Source organism: Natator depressus, chromosome 24, assembly GCF_965152275.1.
Source record: "Natator depressus isolate rNatDep1 chromosome 24, rNatDep2.hap1, whole genome shotgun sequence".
Classification (NCBI taxonomy): Eukaryota; Metazoa; Chordata; order Testudines; family Cheloniidae; genus Natator; species Natator depressus.
Window position 1 is genome coordinate 15,471,141 of NC_134257.1, and position 19,511 is coordinate 15,490,651.

Consider the following 19,511-nt stretch of genomic DNA (forward strand, 5'->3'; position numbering starts at 1 on the left):
TGCCCCCCAAATCCTCCATCAAGCAGATCTCTTTGAGCAACACCCCGAGGGAGTTTTAAACCCTCCAGTGACAGAGAATCCCCTGTGGCCCCTGGGAAATTATCCCTAGGGGGAATTACTCCCACACTGCTAAAAATTCCCCTCTTATTACCCTGGATTCATCTAGCTTCAAATCCCAGCGGTTGGCGGGTGTTGCAGGTGCCCCTGGTGGCTCAAAGAGCCCGGTATTAAATATTCGTCCCCCATGTAGGTGTTCACGGACGGGGATCAGGTCCCCCCCGTAACTTTCCCTTTGTTTGGCTCAATAGACGGAGCTGCTGGAGTCCCTTGCCCGAAGATGGGGTTTCCATCCCTGAAATCATTCCCCCTGGTTTCTTCTCTGACCCACTCCCCAACTCATCAGCAATCGGGGACACCAGGTCTGGGCCCAGTTTGCCAGCCCAGTCGCCCTAGGGCCAGATCCAGAGGGAGAATAACCTCTCTTCTCCCACTCACGTGTCCCCAGTTTGTGCACCCCAGGAGAGCCTCAGCGTCGCCCCGAGAGCGTCGTGTGCAGCCGCTGAACCCCCACAGTCCCCTCCCCGATCTTTCTCAGCAGCACCAGTCCCCAGGGGGAAGCCCCCCAGTCCATGGGTCTGGCCAACGCACTTTGCTCCAACAAAGTGGGGATTTGCTGCAGCATTCTTTGCCAGGCCACTGCGTGCCTCAGTTTCCCCCACGTTTCGCACAGTTCCCCCGGGGGCGGGTGATGGGCGAGGAGAGAAAAAGGGGCAAGCTAGAGCTATGGGCCTGAGCAAGGGGTAAAAATCCACACACCCTCTCCCCCCAGCTGCCCGCCCCCGCGTAGATAGTTGGTTTCGCCCCCTCCCCCGCTTTGGATGGTCTCCCCCGCTTCAGATGGTCCCTTTCCCCAGGTTGGTCTCTCCCGCCTCGCCCAGGTTAGTGTCTCCCCCTGTGGATGGTCTCTCCCCGCGCCCAGTTGGTCTCTTCGAGCCCGGCCCATGTCTGACGCGACGGCCAAGTCCCGCCCCCTCTCCCGGCCAATGGGAGCCCAGATTCCCCGGTGACGCAGGGAGTCCAGCCCCCGTCGGGGCAGGGAGGAGCGGGAGCGCGCAGCGGGCTCGTGCCCGGCCCGGCCGCCCGGAGACAGAGAGAGGGTGAGAGCCGGGTCCCGCCCCGCGCCCCACGGGGACCCCCCCCGCCCCTGTGCACCCCGGGGAGCCCCCCGCCCCCCAGCCTGCTCTGCCCCGCCCCCACGGAGACCCCCCTCCCCTGTGCACCCGGGGAGCCCCCTGCCCCTGCTCCCCCAGCCTGCCCTGCCCCCCACGGAGACCCCCCTCCCCTGTGCACCCGGAGAGCCCCCCACGCTTGCTCCCCCAGCCTGCCCTGCCCCCCACGGAGACGCCCCTCCCCTGTGCACCCGGGGAGCCCCCTGCCCCTGCTCCCCCAGCCTGCCCTGCCCCCCACGGAGACCCCCCTCCCCTGTGCACCCGGAGAGCCCCCCACGCTTGCTCCCCCAGCCTGCCCTGCCCCCCACGGAGACGCCCCTCCCCTGTGCACCCGGGGAGCCCCCCACCCTGCTCCCCCGGAACCGTGCCCCATGTGGACCCCTCCTCCGCTGTGCACCCCGGGGTTCCCCCCAGCCCTGCCCCCTGCCCCACGAGGACCCCCCTCCCTTGTGCACCCCGGTGTACCCCCCGCCCCACGGGGACCCCTCCTCTACTGTGCACCCTAGGGAACCCCCGCCCCGTGCCCCCGTCTCCGCACCCTGTTCCCCCCTCCCCTGTGCACCCCGGGGTACACTCTGTCCCTGCTCCCCCCAGCCCACCCTGCCCCCCATGGGGAGCCCCCCTCCCCTGTGCACCCCGGGGTACCCCCCCGCTCCCCCCAGCCCGCCCCGCCCCCCCATGGAGAGCCCCTTCCCCCCCATCTCCTCCCCCTCCTCCCCCCTTCCCTGTGCACCCTGGGGTACACTCTGTCCCTACCCCCCATGGGGAGTCCCCCTCCCCGGGGTACCCCCCTGCTCCCCCCAGCCCGCCCCATGGGGAGCCCCCCGCCCCTGCTCCCCCCAGTCTGTCCCACGGGGAGCCCCCTCCCCCTGTCTCCTCCCCCTACTCCCCCCTCCCCTGTGCACCCCTGGGTACCCCCCTCCCCTGCTCCTCCCACCCCGCCCCCCACGGGGAACCCCCTCCCCCTGCTCTCCCTTCCCCTGTGCACCCCCGGGGTACCCCCCACCCCTGCTCCCCCTAGCCCGCCCCACCCTCCATGGGGAGCCCCCCTCCCCTGTGCACCCTGGGGTACCCCGCCCCTGCTCCCCCCTCCCCTGTGCACCCTGGGGTACCCTGCCCCTGCTCCCCCCGCCCCTGCTCCCCCCTCCCCTGTGCACCCTGGGGTACCCCGCCCCTGCTCCCCCCAGCCTGCCCCCCCCATCTTCTCCCCCTGCTGCTCCCTTCCCTGTGCACCCCGGGGTACTCCTGCTCCCTACAGCCTGCCCCCCATGGGGAGCCCCCTCCCCTGTGCATGCCCACGGTACCTCCCACCCCTGCTCCCCCCCCAGCCTGTCCCCCATGGGGAGCACCTGCTCTCCCTACTCCCCCTCCTCTGTGCACCCCCAGAGTATGACCTGCCCCCCCATGGGAGCACGCACTGCCTCCCCTGTGTACCCTCTGGGTACCCCCCACCCCTCCTGCCCACTGCGGGGAGTGCCCCTCGCCTGTTCAACCTCGGGGTACCTCCCGCCCCCTGCTCTTCCCAGCCCATCCCCCACATGGATCGTCCCCTCCCCTATGGGAGTATGCGGGGAGGGGGGGGTGTGCACGCTTACCCCCACCAGGGGAATGGTAATGAGCTGGGGTGCGCCTCGAACCCTGTGTGCGTAGCGTTCGGCCCTGCCCCATGGGGCTCCACATGCAGCCCTGCCCCTGTGCCTGTTGGAGGGGCCGGATCAGCCCTTTGGGCCCCTCTGGCTGGTCTCTTGCCCTCTCCCTGCCCCTCTGGGTCAGACCGCACATCTAGGCGGTTTCTCACCCACTCCGTGCCCGCTCCCCCTCACTCAACCCCGGGGCCCCTCCAGCCTGCTGCCCCTGTCCTCTTGGGCTGGGCAGAGAGCGCAGGTCCGGGAAGCGTGGCGGTGTCTGGTGGGTGGCACTGGGGGTCTCCGGGTGGCAGGGGAGATGCTCGCCCAGCCCTTGGGGTGCTGAGCTACTAGATTCGCAGTCCTGGCACCCCTGCTTCTGACCCACTTGACCCCCACTCCCCTCTCAGAGCTAGGATGGAACCCAGGAGTCCTGGTTCCCAGCTCTCCTGCTTTAACCCACTAGATCCCACTCTCCTTCCAGAGCTGGGTCCATCGAGGTCCCAGTCCCACCCACCTAGCAGGAGGCAGTGCTGGCTGTTCCACTGGAAGCTGCCAAGCCCCTTGTTCTGCAGCAGCCTATGGAACTCACTGCCACTGGAAATCCCTGAGGCCAGAAACGAAGCGACCCTCCAAACGGCCGGCGCCATGTGCACAGGGGGTTTTATTCCTTCCCGACCCAGTTTCATCCACGGACGCTGCTGGATGCCAGCAGGACCCAGTTCTGGCATCTCCCTCCCGGTGACTGCCAGGCCACGCAGGTCTCACAAGCTCCTCAGGACTCCTGGGTTCTGTCCCCAGCTCTGGGAGGGGGAATGGGATCTAATGGCTAGGGCGGGGGGCAGGGTGGGAGTCAGGACACCTGAGTTCTGTCCCTCTCGCTGGGAGGGGAGTGGGGTCTGGTGGTTTAGAGCGGGAACGGATGAAGCTTGAACTGTCCCGGCGTGCCGTGGGCTGGTTCTTCAGCCTGTCGGGTCAGTTCTGGTGCCGAGATTTTTGCAGCGGAGCTTCCGCTGGCCTCTGCTTCTTGCCAGCGCTTTCTGGGCGACGTCTCCCTTTGTGCGCGGCGGGGTGAGGCCAGCGCTGCGCCTGGTGCTGGGGGGGCGCTCGTTGACAGGGGTGGAGGAGAAACCCCGAGATGATCGCGGGGCAGGAGACGAGGCCCGGTAGCAAGCCGTCGCAGCGAGGACGGAGCAGCGATGGTCAGGGTGTGGGGAGGAAATGGGAGGCACCACGGGGCCGAGTCGGGAGCTGGCGGGACCCCCGGTGTTGCCGCACCACTGCCCTTAATAAAGCTGCCAGAGAGCTCAGCGCTTTATGCAAGAGGGGAAGAAGAGTTATCCCTGCTTGATGGCTGGGGAAACTGAGGCACGGAGTGGGGGAGTGGCTTGGCCTTGCTCACCCAGCTTCCCTCCCTCCCCTCTCCCCCACATTCCACCCCATGCCAGCACTGCCCACCACACACCGGTCTGTCTCGCCCTCCGAGCACTGGATCTCCCTCCCCAGGGCTAGCTCAGCACTGTCGTGACCTCCCATCTCCAGCTGAGGGTCCCGGGACTCCTCCCATGCACCCCGTGGGCACCCATTCGCCGGGCGGGTGCTCTGTCTGGGCATGGACCTGGCTCTGTTTCCTTAAGGGCCTGTGTCACGCTGTAGGCTTGAGCCTGGCTCGATGCCCGTCTTCCAGCTGGCTCTGTGCCCTCCTGGGTGCAATCCCCATGCGGCGCCCAGCTGCCCGGGCCCCGCTGGCTGTTAATGAGCCATTGTCTGGCTACGGAGCCTGCTGGCGGCTGGCTGGAGCGGAGTAGGTGGAGCAGAACCCATCCCTGCCCCAGCCAGTCCCCCCGCCCTGGGGATGGATCGGGGCCGGCGCCCACTAGAGGGGAAAGGGCCCCGTTCCACCCCCTTGAGCCAGCCAGTCCCCTGGCCTGGGGCCAGATTGGGGTCCAGGGGCTGGCCTGGCTGGGGTCCTGGCTGGCCTTGCTGTGCGGAATGGTGCCAAGGGCCATGTTGTTGGCTCATGTCCATCCCCCTGACGTCAGGTCTGCACACGGCCAGCGCTTGTGTAAATGCCACATTAGTGCCGGTGCACGGGGGAGTCAGCTGAGCTACCTGGGGGTGCTCAAAGAGGTCACCTATGGGGCAAAATATGGGCTAGCGAGTTAGAAGTGGTGGGGCCGGGAGCCTGGGCTCCTGGGTTCTTTTCCCGGCTTTGCAAGGGGAGAGGGGTCTAGTAGTTAGATCAGGGGCGGCTGGGAACCTGGACTCCTGGGCTCTGTCCCTGGCTCTGGAAGGGGAGTGGGGTCCAGTGGTTAGAGCGGGGGCGGGGGACTGGGAACCAGGACTCCTGGGTTCCATCCCTGTCTCGCATGCCCATTCCTTCCCTGCAGACTTGCAGTCCTTACTGAGGTGGAGCCGGCTCGGGAAGGGGGGTTGAGGTGTTGGAGGGGAGAGACGTTGGCTTGTTTCACCTTGCGGCTTCGTTGGTGTGTGGCTGTGGAGCAGGGCACAGCTGGTTCCGTACACAGACGGAGGTAGAGCAACCTTGGACTTCGATCCTTCCCTGTGTTTCTCCTCTGGGCACGTCACTGTCCCAAAACCGCAGCGTAGAACAAAGAGAGGCCGGGCTGCACCAGGACACGAAAACTTGCTGGTCCTGCCCTGGTGACGTAAATCCACCCGCAGCTCTGCGGGGTAAAGGGCTCTCCTTCGCTTCCTGTCCGAGATTGCAGGTCACTGGGTGGCCGTTCCCCAGCTGCCCCATCCCAGAAGTGGCTGCATCTCAACACTGGGCGAGCCGTCCCCGTGTGACCTAGGTAACCCAGACAGGAACTGAAACGTGCCAGATCCTGCTTTCTTCCTCCAGCAGCTGGCTGATAGCTGCTGGGGGGGGGGGGGTGAGGGCGGGGGGGTCTGTGCACATGCCTCACTCTGTAAGGAAGGAGCGTCTGGCGGGCACCCTGTGATGGGGTTTGCTGCTTTCCAAGCCTCGGGGCCCTTTAAGACGGATGAGGAGTGACTGCCTGGCAACCCCTGGTTGTCTAAGCAACAGCACGCTGGCACTCTGGCTCGCCCAGCAACTGGGGGTGGGGAGGAGAGGGAGGGGGGTGCTGAGTCCACCAGGCTCTGTGCCTGCCCCCTGGGGTCCAGGCCGGGTCTCTGGGGCCCTGGCATGTCCCATGCCCACCTCGGGGTGAGAGCCCAGGTGCCCTGGCATCTCACGGTATGCAGGGCTGAGGTCCAGGTCATGACATGGAGCTGGGGGCTCAAGTAGGGGGTGCCGTGCTGCAGGGAATGGGGCAGCTGGGGGGGCTCATTTCCTTTTCCCTTAGGAAGCCCAGTTTCCCCAACCCTTGCCTCATTTCCCCTTGGACGTTTTTCTCCTTAACAACCTGGCGCAGCGGTGCTGGGGCAGTGGCCAGGTGCTGCGCTCTCCCCCAGAGGTGGCTGCCTTTCAGTGCTAGGTAAAGCGGTGGGATGGAAAAAGGGGGTGGGTCTTTTGTCTCAGTCCCTAGTCCACTCCCCCGCCCCCCTTCCCTGTTTTATCCTTCCTGCTTCCTCTCACGCTCTCCTCCTCTTCCTCCCCCTAGGCGCACCAGGGAGCCTGGAGCCCCAAGCCAGCTGCAGGGAGTGAGAGCCGCCCCGGCGGAGCTGGCTGGGGGGCGCTGCCCATCTCGAGGTAGGTACCCCGGATTTCTCTCCCTCAGAGGGGACCTGGGGGACCCCAGGCTCTGGAGCAAACTTGGGGGTTGGGACACGGGGCCTTTGCCCTGTACGGGGTGCTGGCTCTGTTCCAGCCCCATGGAGGTGGGGTTGGGGAGTCCCTGGACCCCTCCTGCCCTGGCGTGGGCAGAGTTTGGGCACCAGCATCAGTCCGGAATCCGGATCAGAGCAGCTAGGCCCTGGAATTTCAGAAGGCTGGTCAAGCTGGAGAAACCAGTTCCCAGACCTAGGGAGCGGGGGCAGGGGACACCATGGTTGGTGGGGGCTGGGAGCCAAGACACCTGGGCTCTATCCCCAGGTGAGGGGAGTGAGATCAAGTGGTTACAGCTGGGGAGGGCGGGACTGGGAGCCAGGACGCCTGGGTTCCCTTGGTGCTGTTGGCCCTGTGGCTGGAATGATCCCCTCCCCCTAACAGCAGCAGGCCCAGGGACAAAGGGTTCCTGCGAAGTATGTGAAACATCCAGCCCCTGACACATGAAAGCAGCTGCCGCCCAGCTCCGTCAGGGCCTGGGCGCTGAGCTAGGTGCAGCCGAGTCCCCGAGCACCCCACGGCCAGGACCCAACCGGGCCAACCTCAGTGCTAACCAGCGCATCCCCGTCCCAGAGCAGGGGATAGAACCCAGGAGTCCTGCCTTCCAGCCCTCCCCCTTCCCCCCCCCCCCGACCCTACACCCCTCCCAGAGCAGGGGATAGAACCCAGGAGTCCTGCCTTCCAGCCCCCCACACCCCACTCCACTCCCAGAGCTGGGATAGAACCCAGGAGTCCCGGCTGGCTCCCAGCTGTCTGGCCGGGAGTGGCAGGGAACCTGTGTGTGTAGGGGGGGCGGGGGCCGGATCTGTTCACTTGTTGAGCCAGGGGCTGGCTGGCTTTTGTCTTCCCTGATTTCCCAATTCCTGCCACGCCTCCTGCAGCGACTGGCTCACACCTCAGGCAGGTGAGGTTGTGAGAGAGTGTCCAGGATGCCTGGGTTCTTCTCCAGGCACTGGGAGGTGAATGGAGGCTCAGGGGCTAGAGCAGGGGGCCTGGGAGTCAAGACTCTTGGGTTCTGTCCCCTGCTCTGGGAGGGAAGAGGGTCTAGGGGACTAGAGCAGGGGGGCTGGGAACCAGGACTCCTGGGTTCTGTCCCCTGCTCTGGGAGGGAAGAGGGTCTAGGGGACTAGAGCAGGGGGCCTGGGAGTCAAGACTCTTGGGTTCTGTCCCCTGCTCTGGGAGGGAAGAGGGTCTAGGGGACTAGAGCAGGGGGGCTGGGAACCAGGACTCCTGGGTTCTATCCCCTGCTCTGAGAGGGAAGAGGATCTAGGGGGCTAGAGCTGGGGGGCTGGGAGCCAGGACTCCTGGGTTCTCTCCCCAGCTCTTGGGGAGCAGTGGGGTTGGTTTACAGGTGGCACAGGGGCTCATGTACCTCCCTCCCCCTGATCTGTCCCCAGGAGGCCGAGCCGCAGCTGTCCCTGCCCACCCGCCGGCCATGGCTAGATGATCCCGGCCCCGCGCCATGCTGCAGTCCCGCGGCCGGTACCTGCTGCTCCTGCTGGGGGTGCAGCTGGTGGTGATGGCACTGCTCTACCATGAGGGCTACCGCCGGCGGGTCGCCTACTTCCTGGGCATCTTCTACAAAGTGGGGGCCCCGGCCGGGCTTGGGGGGCCGCAGGGCGCCGCCCACAACGCCTCGCTGCCCGGCGACGTCTATGCCAACCTCAGCCTCATCGCCCGGCCCCCGCTGCGTCCCGAGGAACTGCCCTACTGCCCTGAGACCTCCCCGTTCCTAGGTAAGGGGCGCCCGGAGCCCTGGGTCCTAGCCCTGGCTTCAGGAGGGGCGGGGAGGAGGGGATAGTGGTCAGGGGAGGGGGTGCTGGGGTCAGGACAGCTGGGTTCTATCCCATCTGGGAGGGGAGTGGGGTTTAGTGGGTAGAGCGGGGGGTTTGGAGGCAGGACTCCTGGGTTCTCTCGCTGGCTCTGTCGGGGGAGTGGGGTCTAGAGGTGAGATCAGGGCGGCTAGGAGCCAAGGACTCCTGAGTTTTGTCCCTGGCTGTGGGAGTGGGGCAGAGATTTGGGGGCCCACATGGATTTGAAGCCTCTCTGTGGATATGGGGGCGGCCCCCCAGAGCTGTGAACCCAAGTTTCCTGGGGCTCAGGCGTTTGTTTTGCCCTGCAGGGGGCCCGATCCGGGTGACCTTCCCCCCAGGGCTGACCCTGGAGGAGATTGTCCACAAGAACCCCTATGTGAGGGCTGGGGGCAGGTACCAGCCCCCCGACTGCGACCCCCTGCACCGCACGGCCGTCATCATCCCCCACCGCAACCGGGAGCAGCACCTGCGCTACCTTCTCTACTTCCTGCACCCCTTCCTCCAGCGCCAGCAGCTCGCCTACGGCATCTACATCATCCACCAGGTGCCCCGGATGCTGGGGTCCGGGGGGGGGGCGTCGGCTCTTTGGGGTTAGAGCGGGGCGGCTGGGAGCCAGGACTCCTGGGTTCTATCCCGGCTTGGGGGGAGTAGTGGGGTACACAGGTTAGAGCAGGGGGGTTGGCAGCCCGGTCTCCAGGGTTTTATCCTGGCTTGGGGGCGGGGTAGTGGGGTATACAGGTTAGAGCAGGGGGGTTGGCAGCCAGGTCTCCAGGGTTTTATCCTGGCTTGGGGCGGGGGGAGGTTAGAGCAGGGGGGCTGGGAGCCAGGATTTCTGGGTTCTATCCCGGCTTGGGGGGGTAGTGGGGTATACAGGTTAGAGCAGGGGGGGTCGGCAGCCCGGTCTCCAGGGTTCTATCCGGGATGGGGGGGGGATTAGTGGGGTATACAGGTGTCAAAGTTTGACTCAGACTCACAATTTATCAGACCACTCTGTTTTATTAGCAAAGCTGCTCTGCTAATACATTTAGAAGTGAGTCCCCCGAGTGGGGCTTGTGTCTCTTAATTTATACAGTTTTTTGGAGAACAAGTTACAGAGAAGTTACAGACAAAAGAAGAAAAAGATTTTAGTCACCACCCTTCGAGATCCCTGAGACCAGCCACGTATCTTCAATTACCTGCCACCCTTAACAATCTCCTTTAACAGCTTCCAGTTAACTTAACTAATTGCCCTTCACACCTTCCATTCTGATGCCTGCTTCTTAGAGGTGCTGGCTCTATCTGAATTGCTTCTCCATTCAAAAGCTGACTGTCCCTACGTGTGCTCCCTCAGATACTTTGTAACATGTTTTGGCATGCCCTCTCATATACAATGTATCCAGCACGTCCCCTTATACAACGTTATACTTATACAATGTTATACTTCCACAATCCCCCCTTTTGGTCAAGGCTACGCCCATGACCAATGACTTACTGGATTCCATACATCAATCGTTCTTTTTCATTACTTTCACTGGTGACATTTAACAACATTAGATTAGCACTCTGGTTAGGGGTAACCTGATGGATGGTGTGTCTTGTGCAGTTTTGGATACAACAAGAAATCAATTGAAAACGCACAAAGATTATTAGAATTCCAAATAGGATAGTCAGGATTCCTTGAAACAACCAGTTTCCCAGACTAGAGAAATTGAATAAGTTACTTATCCATTTCCACAAGGAACTTGGTTCTTCGTGGGGAAGGTATGCAATTTGCTCCAGATGGCGAGCACGATTAGTATTATCAGGTATGTATACACAGCATTCTGTTCCAATTAGAGCACAGGTCCCTCCTTTGGCTGCCAGTATTATATCTAATGCCCGACGGTTTTGGAGGGCCACTTGTCAGACCGCTCCTGCTTCTTTGGCTAGAGCTTTTAAGCTCTCTCCTGTTTCATTGGCCATGATCTCAACCACCGCTTGTAACCTTAAAAGCCTTTTTGCATGGTGGATTACCCCCCCTACTGGGACTAAAGAAATGCCAACAGCTTCTTCCCAAGTTAGGGGGCTTATGTTATCCACATACCATTTAGCATCTGGCAAGTCCCTCCTTTTTCACCTGAAATTACGGAGGCGATTTCGTGGGAGGGATTGAAGCACCCGGAATTGTGGGAAAAGCTGAGCAGGATAACAGATACCTGACCAATTTGCTGGTAACACAGTGTAAGCATTTTCCCCACAAACCCAATGATGTCCCATTAAAGCTGGGAAGGGTCGACTGCAACCCTTTGACATGTAAGAATTTACAAAGGAGGAATAGTATCCCCCAAAGGGCACAGGATGATTTTCACTGGGAGAAGAGGTAGCATTCACATGACATTTGTAGATGGTGCTGTTTTTCTCAGGGAGGCTGTAGGGGGAGCAAGAGATTGAATCTTTGGTTTGATCCCAGGTTGAGAGGAAGTTTATCTTTCCATACCCGGTTTGCCATTCTCCAACCTTGTTTGAATAGTCCCGTACACCATGGGACATGATGTATTGGAGACAGCTGCTCCTCCCTAGATTCAGCCCTGTCCCATTACACACCCAGCACCAGTGGCCCTTTCCTTTCACCACACTTATAAGTTTAGGAACATATGTTTTTCCCAGCCCCCAAGTGTCATTTTCCTTCCATGTCCTTTTAAGTGGATAGGGTTCTCCAGCAAGCTCTGAGGAATTCAAAGGGATTGCCATGGTGGGGATACTAGCTTGTGAGTGAGCTGGGATGTGGCTGCAGACCCAGCAATTAGAAATGTTCAGGATCTGGGCTATCTGCACCTGTTGTTGGATGAAAGAATTATCACTGTCACTCTGGATTCCCCAGACCCTCAGGACACAGTAGCTGAGAATTAAGCTTCTCAAAGGACACATGTTGGAAGCAGGACCCTTTCTGGTTCCGACAACCCCTTTCGAGGGAACCGCAGTCACGGTTTTACGTCTACCAGGCAGCAGGCGCTAGGCTCACTGCTACTTCTTGTTTGTTGGGTCCTGCTGTCTGCTTACCCTCTGCTTCTGGCAACCCTTACGAGAGCGCAGATTGTAAGGTATTGCAGGCTGTTCCTCTTTGTCTTCTGGGGTGGAAGCTGGTTCTGCGTGGTCTTGCAGAGGTGCTTGGTCCCCTTGAGGTGGCGCTGGCTTACACTGTGAGGCGTGGATCCATGCAGCGATGCCGGATAATTTCACTGCTGTCTGGGTGGTGAGCAGTACCTGGTATGGACCCTTCCACCGGGGTTCCAAGGCGTGCTTCCGAAGGTGGTGCCGCAGGTAGACCCAATCACCAGGCTCAAGAGTGTGACAGGCAGCAGAGGTGGGTTCCCTCGGCCAAGCTGCTCGCACCTGCGAATGGAAGGAGCTCACAGCTTGCATTAACCCTTTGCAGTACTGGAGGAGCATGCTGTGAGTTAGGTTTAGGTCTGGGGCTGGGGTAATAGTAGCCATTGTTCGCATAGGGCGTCCCATGATGATTTCAAATGGACTCAATTTGTGTCTCTGGGATGGGGATGACCGAATTTCCATAAGGGCCAGTGGTAAAGCAGCTGGCCAGTTTAACCCTGTGGAACGACAGATTTTTGCCAGCTTATTTTTAAGCACACCATTTCGCCTTTCAGCTGCCCCTGCACTCTGTGGATGGTAAGGGCAGTGCGACAGGTGGGCGACATGTAATACCTGGTTTAGATGTTGAACAATTTTTCCAGTAAAATGTGTTTCCCGGTCACTAGACAAAGTGGCAGGAATTCCCTTGGTAGGGATAATGTGGTTTAACAGACATTTTGCAACGGACAATGAATCAGCTTTGCCACAGGGAAAGGCTTCAATCCAACCCAAAAACAGACATAACTAAAATGAATTCATATTTCTGACACTTTGGCATTTGTACAAAATCAAGTTGCCAGTGTAGGAAAGGTGCTTGAGGCAAACCCCGGAACCCTTGTGTTACTTTTACAGATTTGCCTACATTGTGGCTTTGACAAGTAACACAAGCGGCACAGTGGCGGGTTGCAAAGGAGCTGAAATGGGGAGCCCACCACCGCGCCTTACTCATAGCAGAGACCATCCCCTCCTTGCCGACATGCGAAACACCATGTAGCAGGGCGGCTAGAGACGGGTAGAGTGAGAGGAGAGCGGAGGACAAGGGACTCAGACATCTCGACCAGGCGCGCTGCAGCAGCTCCAGCGCGTAGGCAAGGGGGTAAACCCTGGGCTACAGGGTCCAAGGTTGCAGAAAAATAAGCCACCGGGCGATTTCTGTCACCGTGCTCCTGAGTAAGAACCCCGAGGGCACAAGCAGATTGTTCGTGACAGAAAAGGGTAAAAGGCTTGTCATAGTTAGGTAACCCTAAGGCAGGGGCAGAGGCTAAATTCTGCTTAAGGGAGATGAAAGCAGCATTTGCTTCAAGTGGCCATGGCATGGGGTTAGGTACAGAGGATCGAGTGAGTTCTTGGAGTGGTTTAGCCAGAGAAGCATATTGGGGAATCCATTGCCTAGAGAACCCTGTCATGCCTAAGAATTTTCTGACCTGGCGTGGAGAGCAAGGCTGGGGAAAGCTAAGGATGGCTTGTACCCAGGCTGGAGAGAGTGTACGGGAGCCCTGGGAGAGAAGGAAGCCTAGGTATGTGACAGAGGTTTGGCAGAGCTGCAATTTTGTGCGAGAAGCCTTATGACCCTTGTTCGCTAAAGCTGTGAGAAGTGTTAGTGAATCAGTTTCTGAGGCAGACAGAGAGGGGGAGCACAGGAGTAAGTCGTCCACATATTGGATCAGTGTGGATCCTGATGGGAAAACCAGATCAGCGAGATCCCTGGCTAGGGCTTGAGAAAAATAGGATGGACTCTCTGTATACCCCTGGGGAAGGGTAGTCCATGTATATTGCTGACCCTTGTAGGAGAAGGCAAAGAGATACTGGGATTCAGAGTGAACTGGGACAGAGAAGAAAGCGGAGCACAAATCTACAACAGTAAAGTGGGTTGCATTTGGAGGAATAGACGCTAGTGTTGTAGCAGGGTTAGGGACCACTGGAAAAGAAGGTATGACAATACGGTTAATGGCTCGAAGGTCTTGAACAAATCGCCACGATTTGCCATCAGCCTTTTGAACTGGGAGGATAGGGTGTTACAGGGGCTGGAACAAGGGACAATAATTCCTTGTTCTTTTAATGCAGATATAACTGGAGCAATCCCAGCCTCTGCCTCAGGATTCAAAGGACACTGAGACAGGTGAGGCAGAGGTTTGGAATTGTCTACAGTAATCCGAACTGGGTCAGTATTTAATCGGCCCACTTCAGATGGGTGAGATGGCCATAGGGAGGAAGGAACCTGAGAGATTAGGTGCTCTAGGGACGGAGTTAAGGGACAGCAAGGGACCGGAGTGGAGAGGGAAGTTTCAGACAGCAGGGAGGCTACAGAATCACATAAGGAAGACTGAGGGATTTGCAGATAGACACCATCTGGGGAGCAGTAAATGGAACAGCCAAGTTTGCATAGCAAGTCCCATCCCAGAAGGTTTGCAGGGGTGGAATCAGAGAGGAGGAATGCATGCTCCTCAGAGACGGGACCGAGCTGAACAGACAAAGGTTTTGAGAGGGGAAAAGAGGTAGGGATCCCTGTAATGCCAACAGCAGACACAGATTTTCCAGATCGGGGAACCTCAGGCAAGTCAGTGGTGCGGATTGTAGAAAGAGAAGCTCCAGTATCAACAAGGAAAGGGAGAGAGAGATCATTTAGTTAGGACACATTCTCCAGTAGGGGACAGAGGTAATAAGGGAGCTAAAACTTTGTGAGGTTCCCCAGCATCCCATCATTGTTGGGGTGAAAAATAGGGTTGGGGATCAGCTGGAGGAACCAGCGGGGGGTTCACTTGATTTCCCATACAATTATTAGGTCGTCTTGGAAACTCTTTTTTCCAGTGTCCAGGCTGTTTACAGTAGTTACAAACCCCAGTTAATCCAGCCCCCCGCCCCCTTCCGCAACCCCGTCCCTGTCCCCGGTGTGGTCTGCTTAGTCCTGAATAATGCTGTATCTGCAGAACCATTAACTTTTGGGAGGACTGTTCCTCCTTTCCTTTTAAAGTGCGGTGGCAATGCTCTGCTACTGCCAGCAATTTGTCCATGGTTTCAGTCTCCCATCCCACACTTATTCGTTTTAACATGCTGCCTGTGGCAGGGAGAAGACCATCAACAAATGCATGTGCCAAGGCCCCCTGCCCATTTACATCGGGCTCTTGTATTCCTGAATGTTGTAGGAAAATATCAGCTAGCCGGGACCTATAGTCGCCTGGGCTTTCTCCTTGCCCTTGCTTACAGCAACGTATTGCTGTCCAGTTTGTTTTAGGAGACCACACTTTGGGAATGGCTTGATGCAGGCGCTTCCAAAGAGCCATACACCGGTCTCTGTATGCCGAATCTGGGCCAGTACTTTTTATGGTTGAGTGGCGTGCCTCAGCTGGCCAGTCTGCGGCAGCCAACCATTTTTCATAATAACTGGCATGAGCTAACAATTTACACAGTTGGAGGAGATCTGTCTCAGAGGGTTCATAGGTTTCACAGATTAACAGAAACTCCTCAGCAAATTTGACAGTTTTCCTGTGGTTTGGGAAAACTTTTAACTATAGATAAAAGTTCCGTACGAGTCCAGGGCTTATAATCCCATATGGACTCACTTTCTCCCATCTTAAGGACTCGTAAGGGTGCCACAACAGTTTGATCAGAGTCTCTCATTAACCTCCCATCAGGTTCTCTTTTCCAAGAAGAGATGTCAAGAGAATCTTTGCAGTCTGCTTTGGATTTCTTCTTCATAATATTTTGCAGAGCTGCGAGGCCAATGAGGGTATCTTCTTCACTTTCATTATCTGTAGTTACTGAAGATTATTCCTTTTCTGATTTCTTATTTGCGCAGGAGTATGGTGGGGGTCGGGTTTGATCCGGATCATTGCACAGGACTGGGCAAAGGGGAGCGCTCGGACTAGTGGTGGGAGAGACTGCATCCAATTGAACTGTTAGTTTTTTGATAGAATTTTTAAGAGAGGTGAGTTTTGACTCAGTCCATCTACGATTTGCCTCTTCCCACCACTGCATGAAGCAGTCTACTACTCCTCTCTCCAATTTGGTTTTTGGGAGGACGAGTTTGCTTTTTAAAGCGTCCACTCGATCCTTGTCCCAAGAACCTAACAGTGGCCACTGTAATTTGGGGTTCTCTAGAGCTAATTTGGACCATTTTTCAAGAAACCTACAAGAGTCCGGACCCCTCCTAAAATACATAAAATAAGCTGGAGTTCCCTTAGGGAACTGTTCTACCTTAGACTTCTGATTACCCATCCAGGAGGACTTCACACAGCACTCACACAAGAAGGAAATTCGGGCTCAGCAGAGCGGTACCCGGTGCAACACACAGAAAGGAGCCCACAGGCTACTGCCTCAACTGCCCTTGCTTTCACACCAGGGGTTATACCCAAGGCGTGGTGCGGCTGCAGCTGTGCAGATTCCACTTATTCAGACCATGGGGACGGGGACCCCTTGGTCAGCCAGTCTCCGGACAGAGATGGCTCCCAGATTCTCACACACACCACGGGGAAGACGGATAGACACAAAGACAAGACAGTCCTCAAACCGGTTAAAGCACAAAAATAATAATTACCTGAGACGTCTGATTCCAGAAGCTGGATCCAAAGACCCCTACCCGAACAGAGTGGGAACCAACAAGTTCAATGGCGTAGACTGCGCTGCTGCTGTGTACCTTTCTGTCTTGTGGAGGATCGCTTGGACTAAGCATCCAGGCGCCGGCTGCCACAATCGTCCTGCAAGGCAGTCAGGGATCACACAGCCTCAGTGAAGCTGCTTGCCATCTGGGTGGGACCTCCAAATTGTCAAAGTTTGACTCAGACTCACAATTTATCAGACCACTCTGTTTTATTAGCAAAGCTGCTCTGCTAATACATTTAGAAGTGAGCCCCCCGAGTGGGGCTTGTGTCTCTTAATTTATACAGTTTTTTGGAGAACAAGTTACAGAGAAGTTACAGACAAAAGAAGAAAAAGATTTTAGTCACCACCCTTCGAGATCCCTGAGACCAGCCACGTATCTTCAATTACCTGCCACCCTTAACAATCTCCTTTAACAGCTTCCAGTTAACTTAACTAATTGCCCTTCACACCTTCCATTCTGATGCCTGCTTCTTAGAGGTGCTGGCTCTATCTGAATTGCTTCTCCATTCAAAAGCTGACTGTCCCTACGTGTGCTCCCTCAGATACTTTGTAACATGTTTTGGCATGCCCTCTCATATACAATGTATCCAGCAGGTCCCCTTATACAACGTTATACTTATACAATGTTATACTTCCACACAGGTTAGAGCACGGGGGTTGGCAGCCAGGACTTCTGGGTTCTATCCTGGCTCTCGGAGGAGGGTGCGGGCTAGTGGTTAGAGCAGGGGGCTGGCGGTAACCCTCCATTGTCGTCCCACCCGCCAGGCAGGGAACTACACCTTTAACCGGGCCAAGCTGCTGAATGTGGGGTTCAAGGAGGCGATGAAAGATGAGGACTGGGACTGCATGTTCTTCCATGATGTCGACCTCATCCCCGAGGATGACCGCAACCTGTACACCTGTGACCGCTTCCCCAAGCACGCCTCCGTCGCCATGGACAAGTTCGGATACAAGTGGGTCCCCGCGCCCTACCCCATCTCCATGCTGGGCGAAGGGTGCCCAGATAACCAGCCCGCCACGTCTTCACGCCAGGCGAGGGATCCCCTGGATAACCAGCCCTTGAGCCCCACCCCAGAGGGGCTGTCTCTCCGTGCCTGGTGTGGGGTCCCTGGATAACCAGCCCCTGCACCCCACCTCAGAGGTGGCTGCCTCTCCATGCTGGGGGAGGGGTCCCTGAATAAGGATGCCCTGCCACAGAGGTGGCTGCATCTCCATGGTGGGTGAGGGGTGCCCAGATAACCAGCTCGCCATGTCTTCACGCCGGGCGAGGGGTGCCCTGGATAACCAGCCCCCGAGCCCCACCCCAGAGGGGCCGCATCTTGCCAGGCAAGGGGTTCCCGTATAACCAGAGCTCGTGCTCCACTCCAAAGGTGGCCACTGTCTCCATGCTGAGCGAGGGATACCTGGATAACCAGCCCCTGGTGCCCCGCCCCAGAGGGGCCACATGTGTGTTTCGGGTCCCTTTATAACCAGCCCCCGTGCCCCACCCCAGAGGGGCTCCATCTCTGGCAAGTGTGATTGACCGCCTGGATTCCCCTCCCCCCCCGTCACTGCCCATCTGGAGTGCCCCCTGCTGACGGTGCCCTCTCTTCCCGGTAGGTTGCCCTACAAGACTTACTTTGGGGGGGTGTCGGCTTTGACCCCGGAGCAGTACATGAAGATGAACGGTTTCCCCAATAACTACTGGGGCTGGGGGGGCGAAGATGACGACATCGCTGTGAGGTAGGGGGCGGGGCCGTGGGCGAGGGGGCGGGGCTGTGGGCGAGGGGGCGGGGCCGTGGGCAGCCTCACAGCAAATCACACCTTTGGGCTTTCCCACCCAGGGTGTGTGCAGTGGGGTGGGGTGAGGATTCTCATGTGACACCTGCTGGGCTAGCCCAGGTTTATGGGAGGGGGCCACACGGTCTCTTGTACAGGTGGGGAAACCAAGGCAAGTGAGCGGCACAGCCGGGGAGAGAACCCAGGAGTCCTGGCTCCCAGCCCCTCTGCCGTGAGGCTGGATGGGCCTGCGGGTGTGATGGGCGGGGGGGATGACAGGATGCCAGGCTAGATGGGCCCGTGGTTTTTAACCCTGCCTCCCATCCCCCCAGGGTGGCGCTGAGCGGGATGCTGATCTCCCGGCCCTCCATCCAGCATGGCCGCTACCGCATGATCAAACACGGCCACGACAAGGGCAATGAGCAGAACCCCAGGAGGTGACGGGGGGAGGGGAACGGCGGGGGGGAGGGATCCCCTCAGTGGGAGAGGGGAGTGGTGTGAGGAGTTCAGGGGGATCCTGGCAGCGGGGGAGGGGAGCAGCATGGGGAGGGGGGTCCTGGAGGCGCGGGAGGGGAGCAGCATGGGGAGGGGGGTCCTGGCGGTGGGGGAGGGGAATGGGGCGGGGCTTGGCGGGTGGGGGGGGTCCCGGCGGCGGGGGAGGGGAATGGGAATGGGGCGGGGCTTGGCGGGTGGGGGGGGTCCCGGCGGCGGGGGAGGGGAATGGGAATGGGGGCGGGGTCCTGGCGGCGGGGGAGGGGAATGGGAATGGGGTGGGGCTTGGCGGGTGGGGGGGGTCCTGGCGGCGGGGGATGGGAATGGGATTGGGGGGGTCCTGGCGGCACGGGAGGAGATCCGGTGGGGAATTGGGCAGTATCCCGGCAGTGGGCAGGATGAGGGGGTGTCCTTGTCCAGCTAACCCCCGTCCCCTGCCCCTCCCCCCCCCAGGTTTAACCTGCTGGCCAAGACGCGACGGACCTGGCGCCAGGACGGCATGAACACCCTGGAGTACCAGCTGCTGGCCAAGGAGCGCCAGCCCCTCTACACCAACATCACCGTCGCCATCGGCACCGAGAAGGGCCTGCGCCACCCCACGTGACCTCCCCGCCCGCAGGGGGGCTGGGACTTGGGGGGGGCGTGGCTGGCCCCCGGACTGGCCCCCAATCCACCCTGGACTGAGCAACCAAAGATGCCCAGCTGGAGGGGGTGGGGCCTTGGGCTGGTGCTGCTGGGGGGGGAGGGGAGGAGGGGGAGGGATTGGGTTCCTGAGCTGAGGCAGGGGATGTGGGGTAGAGCGGGACCAGGGAGTGGGGCCCTGATTGGGGGCCCTCAAGCTGGTGGGGGCCCTGTCAGGGGATGGGGCCCCTGCTGCCCCTGCTGTTGGGCGAGGGGGGAGGGAGTCAGGGCCTGACTCCCCCCAGAGCCATTCACCAGGGCTGGTTTTTTATACAGATGTCTCTTGGGGGGGCGGGGTTTGTCTCTTGGGGGGCAGGGTTTGCTGTCCTGCCCGCAGAGGGAGCTGCCGCCCTGTGCACAGACTTTCTTATTAAAGTGCAATTTATTTTACTGCAGCCGTGTTCCCCTCCCCCCAGCCTTGTTTGTTCTTGGGCGGGGGAGGGGGGCATGG

General features: G+C 59.2%; 1 protein-coding gene across 2 annotated transcripts; it reads left to right on the forward strand.

Annotated features, from left to right (window-relative positions):
* Positions 1 to 1,099: 1,099 nt before the first annotated feature.
* LOC141977584 (beta-1,4-galactosyltransferase 3-like) lies at positions 1,100 to 19,079 on the forward strand. Of its 2 annotated transcripts, none has more exons than XM_074939098.1 (8): positions 1,100 to 1,157; positions 6,445 to 6,533; positions 8,006 to 8,344; positions 8,731 to 8,966; positions 16,895 to 17,082; positions 17,729 to 17,851; positions 18,220 to 18,324; positions 18,833 to 19,079. In XM_074939098.1, the coding sequence occupies exons 3-8, from the start codon at positions 8,071 to 8,073 to the stop codon at positions 18,981 to 18,983; spliced, it is 1,077 nt and encodes a 358-aa protein (XP_074795199.1). In that variant the 5' UTR covers positions 1,100 to 1,157; positions 6,445 to 6,533; positions 8,006 to 8,070; the 3' UTR covers positions 18,984 to 19,079. The 2 variants fall into 2 exon arrangements, with proteins under 2 accessions (XP_074795199.1, XP_074795200.1); XM_074939099.1 differs by lacking the exon at positions 1,100 to 1,157 and adding an exon at positions 5,656 to 5,670.
* The last annotated feature ends 432 nt before the right edge of the window (positions 19,080 to 19,511 follow it).

Coding starts and splice junctions, on each gene's coding strand:
- LOC141977584 (XM_074939098.1), top strand. CDS start 8,071: ATGCTGCAGTCCCGCGGCCGGTACCTGCTGCTCCTGCTGGGGGTGCAG. Junction 8,345..8,730: donor TGAGACCTCCCCGTTCCTAG/GTAAGGGGCGCC, acceptor TTTGCCCTGCAG/GGGGCCCGATCCGGGTGACC. Junction 17,083..17,728: donor ATGGACAAGTTCGGATACAA/GTGGGTCCCCGC, acceptor TCTTCCCGGTAG/GTTGCCCTACAAGACTTACT.